General features: G+C 42.9%; 1 protein-coding gene across 1 annotated transcript in view; it reads right to left on the reverse strand.

The window, feature by feature from the left end:
* The window catches only part of ext1b (exostosin glycosyltransferase 1b), a 129,389-nt gene extending 122,272 nt beyond the window's left edge, over positions 1-7,117 (reverse strand). Inside the window, exon 1 of the mRNA XM_031295908.2 lies at positions 5,213-7,117. Within this exon, the coding sequence (XP_031151768.1) occupies positions 5,213-6,156 (944 nt within the window). The 5' untranslated portion in view covers positions 6,157-7,117. The remainder of the gene's footprint in view (positions 1-5,212) is intronic.
* Positions 7,118-13,083: the final 5,966 nt, after the last annotated feature.

The following is a 13,083-nucleotide window of genomic DNA, read 5'->3' on the forward strand; positions in this document are numbered from 1 at the left end:
TAGTAAGAGAAGTATGATGAGAGCAGAAATACCTAAAATGATTAAAAAAATTCTATAGTCATTTAACAAGCAAAAATATCAAACCTTTTCTGGTTCTAGCTTCTTAAATATGAAATGTTGCTGTTCTTTCCTGTTTTATATCACTGTAAATTGATTATGTGGTTCTGGACTGCTATTTAAATAACCTTGGCCTCTTGTAACTCATGATGGGCATTTTTCACTATTTCTCAACAAATGATTAAGCTAAAAATCTAAAAAGAATGTATTGTTGTTAGTTGCAGTCCTAAAAAGAGAGGATTTTCAGTAATGTAACTAAGTTAAGCACTTGTAAGTTAAGTTTATCACTAGAAACTATGACTGCTGAGAAAATACTAGTAATGAAAGAAACAGACACGCTGCCAGACGGGAGCCAGGTCAGAAATACTCTGATGAAGCCATGTTGACTTTTCTAATGTAACGGTGACACAGTGACTTGCCCCAAATAATACTGAATGAGGCTGAACAACTGAAATACACAAACGAGACAGTTCAAATGAGAAGAAAGACAGAGATAATGAAAGTCAGAGGGGATGAATAGATGGCCTGATAAGATAAAATAACAAACAGAGGTTTTATCTAGTTACCGGCTTAAATCTGTCTCTAACACACATGCAGACACCCAAATATCAAAGAGACCTAATTAAGCTGCACCACATTCAAACTTATTATCCTCCACATCGTTAACATTCACAAGCTTGGTACTTACTTTATCTTAGATAGAGAAGGCAATCATGAAATATTCATGATTTATTAATCTGACTAGAGAAAAACAAACAATGGCAACCCAGGGAGTGTGACACCCTCTCCTGCTTAACAGCGAGGTAGCAACATGACTGTGTTTGCTACTCGCTCTGCACTCTCCAAATCTCTAACAGGAGTCCATTACCAGGCGACGCTGCCACGCTGGCATTCAGGTGAATGCCGGTATTCCAACTCCTAATAGTGTTTGACTGAGATAAGGTGGAGAGGAAGTGTTGCGGGTTTTTTTTCTCCACTTGGCACAGATCAGCTACTGCCTATCATTCTGTGGCATTGTGTCAACAAAATGTCAACCGCAGCTTCGTCATTAAAAAGAAATGGGAAATGTGGTGGGGAGCCATCAAGAGCCAAATCACATCAGTGTTTCTATGTTGTTCTAATAGAGAGGGGAAAGGAGGAGAAGGAAGAGAAAAGTAAAAAAAGAACCAAAGCAAAGGGAGGGAAGGTAAGGGAAAGTAAAACAGGAAATGAAAAAAAAAAAAAAAAAAAAGGAGGACTGGAGGCTGGCCTCTTTCCTCCCTCTCAGTCACTCAAGCTTTTGAGAGGATTTTCTCAAGTGGGAAAATTTCTGCTGATGACACAGTTGTGCAAATGAAAATGCTGCAGCGCTTGGTTGATGTCACTGTCATTGACTCCTAATGGGAAAAATCCCACTACACGTGCAATTTTCTGGACTCTCCATTTCTTTCATCCCAACTCACGCGGCACACTCCGACATACACTACGCAAACTATTATCACTCAATCTCACACCCACTTGCTCTTCTTTTCCTCCTTCCACATACACTTTCAGGCAACACAGACACATTTTCTGTATTTCCTCTTGACTTCCTTATTCTCTAAATCTCTCCCTCTTCTTCTTTTCATTGCCCTTCTGTTTTCAAATCCCCCAGGTGACCTTGAGCGGCAGCTGCCAGTGAAGTAGCTGAAGTACAAAGTCAATACGAGCCAACAAAGCTGGTTAAGTATTAAATGAGGGATGATGACGCAGCTGTTAGCCAGAGAAAGGCTTAACAAAGAGCAAATAAAATGAGCATGTGCAGTCGGACTTTAATGGAACACTCAATAGCAATAATGATGTGCTTGAAGCAACTGACTCATGACGTTAGATGCACTTTTGATTTTTGCAGGATAATCTGCTTGCCAGTGGAATTTACAGTACTTACATTCTGGGTTTAATGTTGAGCTCCATTTATGAAATTAGTATGCTATTTCATAGAGAAAAAAAAAGTAATGGTGTCTGCAAATCAGAATGACAGTTTGGTCCCCTTTAGGTGACACAATTAAACATAAATGCTGTGTGATTCATTACTGAAACAGGAAGTAACAGGCCACAAAATGTGACTTCCTTAAAAAGAAATGAGAACTTTATTTCCCATAAATGAAATCACAAAGTTGAAAACAGAAAACATCACATATGTAGTAGGGCTGCACGATGAGGAAAATATGCGATATCGTTGTTGAATATCACAATTACGATATTACTTGCTCTAATATGTAGTAAGGAGTATGCCAGGAAAGGAGGTATAGTCACCACAAAGCATAGCATTACAGCAAAATCCTGCTTTAACGTAAAAAATTTCAATTGTCGAGCCTGTAATAGCCTTTCACTGTCCTCTTCCAGGATCATTGTCAGCAGCGCTGAAAACTCAGTGGATAATGTAGCGGTGAATGGGCCCTTTCATCAGTGTTTGGCCATGGAAGTGGACCAGAGTGACTCCAATTGAAAGCTATTGCAGCTAAGAAAATCAATTGAATAACTGTGCAGAGCACGGTGCATTTGTGTGCGTGTATGGTGTGTGGGTGGGAGCTAGTTCAAATACCTACAGTATACCGGCTCCCCGTCTGCCCTCCTGATGCTGCATTCCTTTGAAGAGCAGCATTCCTCTGGAAGGCAACGGGGTCAAAGGTCAGGAGGCAAAGATGAGCCTGGTTGTGCCATAGCTCTGCAGTACCAGCCGTACCATCAGTATGTATGTACATATTTATTTGTGGGTGTGTGTTTGTTTAGTGCCGGTAGTTGGATGCATTTGATTTCAAAGCAGATAAGGCCGGAGCGTACCGCATCCCTTCTTTTTTGTTCAGCTATGTGTAAGATTACATTCAAAGAGCAACCAGGTATGTACATATACTGTGTAGCCAGCCGGCCTGCCTTGCCAGTGCTTTCTCCTCAACCGCTAACAGCTCCTCTGACACGTGTGTGCATTCCTGAGTCTGCACCACAGCGTCCCCGCATGCATCTCCTGTCCGCCCTCAGCCTGTGGAAATGGAGCACTAAAACCAGCCGGCTACATATAGATCCATTTACCTGAAAGCTACGTCAGGGTTTTTGCAAAGCAGGGGCTGGCACCCAAAGGGGTTTAAATTTGATTAAAATGAAAGGCATCAGTTTGATTAAATCTAAAGGCTGCTAAATCACAACAGGAAATAATGCTTTAGATTGATGAGTTCCACTAATGTTGCCAGATGTTAAAGATGGCTAGCAAGCTAAACAAGTTAAAACTAGCTAAATCAATTCTAAAACACAAGAAAACAACAAATGCTTCATGAGAAGCATGAAAGGATTCACAAGTTTAACAAGCGCAAGCCAACTGCTAAATACTGTAAAAGTGTTGTGTAAAAATTAAATTGGATTGGTTTGAGCAGGGACAGAAATCAAATGCAGTATCGATGCTGGAAACGAAATGCCTAACAGGCAGCGGTATCGATCAAAATAAATCAACCGTGAAACACATTACAGTGGAAAGAGTGGGCAGTGAAAGCTCCGGGTTCCCTGAAGTCAGTGAGATCAGCTGTGTCAATCAGCTGATTATGGTACTGAGATGTTCCCGAGACAGAGGTACCTCTGGGAAAACAAGGCCAGATCCATTGGGGAACAGAGCCGTGAGCGGAGCAGAGGTGGGCTGTCCAGAGGCGACTGGAATGTCAGATAATGGATGACACATCTCTCCAGGTGACACCAAGCCCAAGGCATCCAGGAGAGACAGCGAGTGAGAGAATGAGTGTGTGAGAGGGGGAAAAAAGATGACGAATGGATAGACAAGTGCATGCTTGTAAAGTTTTGTTGGAGCTCCCTTTTTGGCATTATCAGTTTGTCTGTGAGGAGGTTTTAGAGTTCATCTCAAGTTGAAGGAGAGTCACTTCAGCCCAACACGTTTTCTTAAAAAATCTTTCTTATCTTCCCCCACAGCTCCATTCTCTCTCTTTCTGATTGATTAAATGGAAATATGTGTAGGTTAACTTTCCATTTGTTCCCCATCCGTCCTTCCTCTAAACCCTTGACATGCCGTGTGTACAGACGAGGAACAATGTCGACAAGTGCTGCTATCACTTGCCTGAGTTTATCCAGGCTTCACAAAAGGCATGGGATCCACAGGTTGATGAATGCAGATCAAACCGATGTCACTCACAGAGAAGTGAACCTGACAGCGGAGTTCACTACGTTATCCAGCAATGTAAACAGGAGAAACACCACCTTCTATATTAAAACATACCAAGCATTCAAGTGCAGCTGTTGATGCCAAGGGGGGGGGGGGGAATCATTCATTACCACCTTGACAAAACGGAGACCTCCAATATTAGAGGTAATCAACTATCCCTGGAGGCCAAGTGGGAAAGACGGCACTAACTCCTGGAAATGAAGGTGATAATTAACCCATTATGACTCATTTATTTGCACTAAATCACTTCATGTTCCAACCAAACCTGTTACACACTACAGCGTCTATAAACGCAACTGCATGAACCTTTAAAAGGGGATGCAGCATTTTGTCATGACAAGGTCACCAGAACAGTGATACTAATTTCAGAGCAAAAGCTAGCACAGTCGACTTTCACTTAATTTGCACTAAGTACAGGGTGCAAAGCAAAACGTGTCACTGCATATCCTGGTAAAAGGCTGCAGTGTTCCCATGGAGTGGAGCTGGAAGGTGGTGGAGGGGGTGAATTCCTTCATCGGAAAGGAGGGAGAGAGAGGAGGGGAGGGTGCTGTCCAGGGAGCTAATAGACTTAGAGAATAGCTTTTACTTCATGCTTGAAAGGGTGCAAGGAGGGTAAAAACCAGTCGTGTAGCGGGACATAAAAAGGTTGGTTAACTTTGGCGTGTAGTTGGGGATCTCTATAAGGCTCGCAGTCATTGTTAATCAGTTATCAGTTCTTAGTGTGATTTATAAGTCTAGATTTTAAAAGGGGGAGGTCAATTTATATTCAGGTATTTTCAGTTAGGAAGAACACACGTGAATTGGAATGGCTCCAGAAACACACACACATCCAAATGCACACACATTTTGAGCCAGAGCACTCTAGTTTGGATGAGGGTGACAGCTTCATACGCACGGATCTCGTGCGTAAAAGTTTGAGGGCATTAAAAGAAACAAGTTTTTCCCCAATTAACCACTTCAGTAACTGTAACTTACTTGTCATACTCTGCGTTGTCCTTGTCACAGCGTGCGTCCTTGTGCTTCTGCCAGTCCTTGCCATGCTTGCAGGTGGTGAGCAGCACCACATCCTCTGCGTTGTGGACGTGATGTAAGGCATTCCTGGTGTCCGAGCCGATACCTGTCAGGTAGCGCTTCCCCTTGAACACCAGCATGTATTTTCTAAAAGGCGGGATGGAGTTGTACTTGAGGTACCCCCTCTCTCCGCCGGTCCTCGGGTGCTCCTTGGAGAAGAGGGGGATGGACACGTCGAAGTTGGGCCTGACGTTCTCGGTGCTGATACTGGCTTTGGCCAACATGGCCTGGCCGATGTCAAAGCCCAAGTCTTCCGTATAGTCCGGCCACGTCCCCGAGTACAAGTTAAATATGAGGTGGTTCCTGCCGTCGTTCCACAGAGGCAGGTTCTGGACCTTGGTCTTCAGGTTGTGGACGTATTGCGGGGACAGCTGGTCTCGGTCCAGAGTGTCCAAACTCAGGACGAACAGACACGCCTGTCCGGGGTCTGAGGTGTAAAACCTTGACCCCTCAATGGTCGATAAAATATTCTGATAACTCTCGGAGATCTTCTCCCCCTTCTGCTGCGGGTAAACATACACTTTGAATCCGTTCTTTTGACACAGAGAGAAATCAAAGCATGAATCCATGCGGCACCGTTTGCCTTTGTAAACACTCGTGTTGACGTCCCTCTTATGCCTCGGAGATATGTGCAGGTTGTACTCCTCGGTGTCCGTCTGATCCCAGGGCAGGAAAAGATGTAAAGGGTCCGAGAAATGAGGCCAGGGCTGGTCGGGCCGGTACCCATTTCGGCTGCGGTCATGCCGGCTCCTGCTCGCCGCTGGAAGTTGAACCCCTCCGAGGTAAAAGAGAAGCACTAGACATGCACCGGCGGAGAGCAGGATCAGGTAGCGTTTTTTGGCCTGCATGTGTCCTGGGAACAGGGGCGAATTGTTTAGGAATAAGAAATGTAAAGTGGCCCGAAGTTAGGCTCTCACCAACCCCGGCTACACCGCTCCATCCTCCGGCAGCCTCAAAGGATCCCCAACCCTCCTTCTGCTTAATCGGTTCCCAAATCCAGCAATTGATCCAGTGCATGTGGGCGATTTTAAAAGTATTGTCCCGTTCTCCCTCTTCTGTAGAGTTTCACCATATCGCACAGCGCCTACAGCGGGGCTGAGGTGACTAAAACGCTCAGTGCTGGCCAGCGGACCCTCTCGGACACAATCACGTGCAGCGACTCTCTTCCCCGGCGCTTCTTCTCAGCCTCATTCAGGCTGGCTGTACAGGGCAATTCAAATGGGAAACTGTCCGACGGCCGTCTGGGAACTCTCTTCAGAGGGTAAACAGCGGCAGGGGTCCCCGAGGCTCTCCCAGGCGGAAAGGTATGCCCCGGTTTGAGGTTTGGATGTTAAACTCGGTAACACATTGACCAGGGAGTGCAAAAACCCATCGGTGTGGCCGCCGCGCTCGAAACCAAATGCCTCCGGGTGATTTCGTCCTATTCCCCCTCTGTTATCACTCCATGGTCCCGTGTGAAGAGAAGCAAAAAAAAAACGGGGGGATTGTCGTAGCGCAGGGGCAGCTCAGCGGTACAACTGTAACCTGACGAATCCCTGCATTTCTCTTGTTATTTATTATAACCTCGCCACATACCCTCAAACGCGCTGATATAAAATAAAAACCTCATCGGCGATGTCGGCCAAGTTATCCGGTCGACACGAAGCAAACAGACGCTAACCTCAGACCAGGTGAATAGCTAGGAAAATGTTCAAAAGACGGGATTCCTTGATCTTAGTGTCCAGTTACCGAGTGCTCAGTTGTTCCGATTGTTAGTCGGTAACATTCCAATCCCGACACGACGGCAGCTGACGAGACGTCCCATCGATGCACACCGGCGCCGCTGATTGGTCCGTCCGTGGAAACGGAAAAGGAGGGACTTGGGGCAATGCACCCATTCATAACCGGAGTGCTCCGCATATGCAAAAGATCTAATTGTAAGCCTATCGAAGTTGTTTGGAGACGTGCCAGAGAGCAAAACATCATCAGTATAAAGATTTCCTCTGAGAAGTTATATTGTGAACGTATTCAGGCACATTTTTACACTCATTCTCCTTCATGTCAGAAACTGTTATTTTGTTTTATTACTCATCATTTAGGGGTTGCTTTTATTTTGTGTGTTACATGTATTGTTCTAATCTTATTTCTAAGGTCTCCATAAAGCACTTTGGTCATCATTTGTAGTTTTTACACACAGCATGGTCAATAAATTGGCTTGACTTGACTATTTCTGTAGGAACCGATTCCCTTCAACCTCAATGTTTTGATTTTGTAGCCATACATATTGCAGTAAAGCAAGAAGCAAAAAACTCCCATACATTTGTTTTAAAGGCACATATGCTGGCAAGTTTTCATATTAAACACCTACTGTAAAACACATAGGCTATTTATTTGTAATAATAGTACACATATAATTTATTTATTTATTTCTGTGATTCAATTTTTATTCCATTTTTCTTTCTTTCTTTCCTTCTTTCTTTCTTTCTTTCTTTCTTTCTTTCTTTCTTTCTTTCTTTCTTTCTTTCTCTCTTTGCAGCACTACTCATTTATTTGTTTCATAGTGTATGTCCCATACTAGGAAACCTTGACAACAATGTCAACAATAACATTTATTGCCTTTATTGGACAGTTGTAGAGACAGCATAGAGACTGGCAGGAAATGAGGAGAGAGGAGTATGACATGCAACAAAGGTCGACCAGCTGGAATCAAACTGGGAAAACGTCACAGTCACATTGTATTGTGTCTCCACCACCAGGACGCCCCATCCAAGTTTTTTTTTTTGAACTATTTTGCATGGTCTACTCTACTGTCACACAGTTTTTTCTTTATAGGAATCCAGAATCACTAACCCATAGTCCCGACAGTGCAAAGAAAATCAAAAGCCACAAAAGTAAGCTAAGCCCTGTGCAATGTGCCTGTAACATGTTGTAACACTGATATCGCCTACAGGACTCAGAATCTGCTGAAAATAGTTATTGCATTGTTAATTTCTACCACAGTAAAACAGGTAAGATATAAAGGCATTTCATGACTTGTTGGAAGTCAACCCCACACTCAATTTTTTTTTGTATCCACTAACAAACACCAAAGTGACTCAGCACAGGCAACCCACTTGACAAGGAAATTAATAGCAGGGGAGTGGTTCTCGCTGAGTGTCACCATGCTTCATAAACCCGCATAATCCTCCCCACTGCTATTTGGTGGCAAAACACTCCGGCTGGGTGAAGAGGCCATCCTCATTTTTTATCGGCCAATTAGCTCAAAAGAGGGGGACTAATTAGCAGGGCTGGCTGGGAGACAGGCCAGGATCCTGTGGTTGGCCAGTGCTCATCGTCGGAATATGCTGGTGATGTAGAGGCCTGGGTGCTGTTCCAGAGCGCTGCGCCTATCTTAGTGGTTGTCCTGCTTAGTCCAATGTCAAGCAGTCCATATAAGAAAGTTTTAGTTGACCGCAAGGAAACCATGAACCTTGATTTCTCTATCTATGGCTAAATTCTAACAGGTTCTAGTAGCCTTATATTTTCTCCTAAATTTCTTTATACAATAATCCTAACTCTGCACTCAGATGGAAAAGCCCCACAATTGGCAAACTTCACACCTCTGCCTCTCTTTTGAGAATATTGTTGTTGTTTATGCCTGGGGGACTTTGCTCTTAATTGCTTGCAACTCTAATGGGAATAATGTATTGTTGCTTAATGACACTTGAAACCAGGATTGTGTTAACCAGAGAACATGGTGTAATCTGAATAGAGTTGTTCTCTTGAAAAAAATGCCTGTGTCTTTTTAATGTATTGCGGGTTGTTCACATCATTAAGCATTTCTCTTGATTGCAGGTGAGACACAGTAGAGCTCGTGCAGAGACTGCAGAATTAACTGCTTCACCATCAAAGGCACCATATACTCCCAGTTTATCCCCTGTGTATCCCAACTGCTTTGGAACATTTCGGAGCTGTGTGGTCTCTGCATGACAGCGGTGAGGACTGGGAGTCATTCCAGTGAACTTCGCTTCACTCCCTTCCTTCATCCTTCTTTGTGTACACTTCTAATATTTCCACACCAGAAAAATTCCCCTCTTCAATCCGACTTTAGTCTCTCTCCTTCACAGGACTGTAGCCAGTCTAAGATATGAGAAGATGAGAAGGCCTCGCCAGCTGTGAAACGTTAGACAGCTGGACTTAGAAAGATTGTTATATAAAATACACATTTTTTTAATGAATAAAACAGTGGGTTTGAATAAGAGAAGAGCATCCATATACTGTAGATTCTCCCTTTTTAAATTAAATCCTAGTGTCAGCATCACCATGTGCAGAAAATTGCCCCACTAGTGGAGGAAGAAAAATAAAGGCAAAGTGACAAATTCTTACATACAGGGGGAAAAAAGCAAATGCTCTGTCCAATGAGATGATTAGTTTTCTTTGATATGAAGCTATTACTCACAGTCTGGGATGGTACATATCAGCATGTTGATGTCATGCTACATTAATATTTTGAACAAACAGTGTTAAAGTTCAAAGTATTTGAACAAATGTCTCCCAGTGCCAATGTTTGAAGTTAAAGTTGAAGTAAGAAAAGTAATCTAGCAACATGACTTAAATTGATATCCTACTTTGGTATTGCCCCAGTTTGTGCCTCTCATGTATTATCATTATATTTGAGTCACATAGCTAAGCATTCAGCTTTCAGAAAAATAAATCTTTCAGCAAGCTTTGAAAAACCCACTAGGTCGTCTAGGTATTTTTTCAGATTCATCAAAGACTTTTCTAACCATCTGGATGAAAATATTATGCCTGTTGTGCAATAAAATATAATGTAGCCTCCTCGTTTAACTTGTACAACATGAACAGTACACTGATGTTTCTTTCCAATCGTACCTGTTTTCATACAAAATGATGTGCTAATTTTTTACTTTTTGTTTTACAAAAAGAGCAAAGACATTTCTGGCTACCTGGATTGGGAAATAAGTTTTGTTTATGCAGATGGTTAGAACAGGTTTTTTTTAATTTATTTTAGAAAATTGGATGCTTGCTATTTCGACTGAAATGTAATGGTGATAAATGAGTGGCACAGACTGTTTGGCTACTTTAGTGCAACATTAGTACGTTGTTTTTTACGTCTACCGCCTACTGTTGCTATATAGTATAACACATCTACGTTTTTGTGTCACTTGTTTTTGGTTAAATTAGTTTCTATGAAGAAGAAAATCTTGTTTCTGACACTCGTGAACTCAAGAGGGGAAAACATATTTGTTTCTTTCACGTGTTGGGTTGGTTTTCCTTTTGGTTATTATTGATTATGTTTCTGCAGATTGAATCATTCATGGGTAAAAAAAAAAAACAGCTTTAAAGATTTGTATATTTGGCAAATGGATGAATGGGACTTCTACACTCTATGTTGACCTGGACATTCAATTGCCATTTAAACACATTTATAATATCATAACTATTACCAGATGTAATAAACTGAATAAACAGACTAAAAAGTTGGTCAAGTAAAGACCTGGATTACCTGTGGGATCTTCTTCTTCTCCTCACACTGATAAAGTAAATGTAAAGCACTTCCCCTCAGTGACGGCAGGCAGCCATGATAAAGACTTGCAAATTCAGGCCGCGGTAAACAAATACCCACGGCTGGAAGGTGATCTGTGGGTTCAGGGAGTTTCAGGCAAGAGGAAGACAAAACAGCCTTTGAGAGTCTTCAGGCTGCTGCTGATCAGTCGCTGATAAACTCCCCTCAGGATGATGTAACAAGCTGGGCTCCTGCAAACACAAAGGGCATGTGTGTGTATCAAGGTGTGCATAGGCACTCATGCCCAAAAAATACTGTATCTCAGGGCTGCTGTGTGTGTGGTTGGGTCCATGCACCTGGCTTGGTAATGCACTTGAGACTATATTTTGTTGTATTTGCTTGTCGTGTGAATAACGAGTCGGAAATCCAATTGAGTTTACTTTTTAAAGGCTTAAAGGCAAGTTCCTCCCTGAGAACCTGAGAATAGAGTGCCACTGATGTAGTGTGTAATCTCGCCTGCACAGTCTCACAGGGAGTGTGCGCTTCCTTTCTGACAATACTGCTTTTATTTGGAAAATTCAGAAAATAACACAAAGGTTTTCAAGTATTCATGTCCAATTTTTAGTCACCTGTTTTTTGCCGTTTCCCCGGTGCTTATTCCTGCACACTTTGAGAGGGTAAAGGTTGAGAGAGATAGAGATATGAACATATTATGATGAAATGCTGGTCAAAACACTGGTCGGGCCTGAACCTGAGGCAATGAATTAATTCCATACAGTTGTCTGTTCTCATAGCTGAAAACAGCAAACGGTGCAGTGACAAACAGGCCAGGAGTTTAGCTACAAGAGCAATGTGACTGATGTAGCAGTGGCAAGTGAGTGGGAGCCAATCTGGACTTGGACTTTGTGTTCTCAGACTGCCAGCCTCATGGGTTGCTTCAGGCTACTGAATGCTAAATGGTGTAGCCTTGGCTATCCATTTAAAGTACTGCTCACTCTGTGTGTGGGATGCCTAGTGATCTCAGTATTCTTTATTTATTTAAAGTGACCTTTCGACTCTCGAGCCGGGATTGCTTTGGGCAAACTGAGCTGGGTGTAAATGTTGGGGGGTGTGGGAGGGAGGCCATCGTTTGTTGCCAGAGCCCTGAGCGAACTGCACTGAAACTCTACAATTTTAACCCCGGAATTCTACTGGGAAGTCCCGGCTGGCAGGCAGCAGCAAACGAAGCGTTTCAGGTTAGATGTGGTGATAGGTTTTTGTCCTCATTAAAACAGAAATCCCTGCCACTGCCTGCTCATTTGTATTCCACTGCAATTCTTTCGAGGTGGATTTTGATTTGGGGGGATTTGGATGGTGTAAGGCCACTAAAGCCAGGAGGAAAAAGAATGTGTCTTGTAATTTCTTCTCATGCAAAGCCCTGAAAGAGCAACTTTACATATACTTTGTCCTTACTTACTTTCCAACTTTGTGATTAAAGACAAAACCTCTGTCTTGGCTGAACAAGTATTCCTGCTCATAAAAGGATGTACAGTACATCCAATGAAACACCTATTCTTAAGCACACTTGCAGCTGAATGTGCCAATCACTTGAAACATGGCCCCACTTCAGGGAGCTGAAACATAATGAGTGTCAGTATCATTAAATCTACCGTGTTGATATTAAATCAGTATCAATCAAAGGAGCTCCTGCAGATATCATTGCCTCAGAAACTGCTGATGCTGCTGTGGGACCTGCTGGCTACAGTATGATAGGGTTTTGCATCCATTCAGAGATTCTCTAATTCCCTCAGGGACTATACTGCACAGTAAATCCACTTAATTTACAATTACCCATGCAAGCCACACTCATGGAATGATAAATGGACTCAAGTAATCCCACTGATAGAGTGGAGCTCAGACCATATACACTATTTATAGTCTGTTTTCTTTCCTTCCATCATTTTCTCCATATATACAGCATGTTGTCTTACATTCCTCTCAGTTTAGAAGCCCAAGCATGCAAACATATATTTACAAGTATATGCTGCAAACGTACCCTATGCATCTCCTCCCTGTCTTTGAGGAGATGCAGAGCCAGAGCCTGGCTGTGCAGGGTGAATGTTAATGTTTTAACTCCCCTGCCAAAGATCAGAGGAGTGCCTGCTCTCCTCTGCCCTTTAAACTGTGACCCATTTTTTATACCAACCTCTGTCCTTGCCACGTCTGTTCTGTTGGCTGTTGGGTATTTGGTATTGAGTGAGGATTTATTTGCAGGAGGATTGGGAGCTTGTAGGATACTAGTGGTTGGTTT

The sequence above is a fragment of the Sander lucioperca genome, chromosome 14 (genome assembly GCF_008315115.2).
Source record: "Sander lucioperca isolate FBNREF2018 chromosome 14, SLUC_FBN_1.2, whole genome shotgun sequence".
In the NCBI taxonomy this organism is placed as follows: domain Eukaryota; kingdom Metazoa; phylum Chordata; class Actinopteri; order Perciformes; family Percidae; genus Sander; species Sander lucioperca.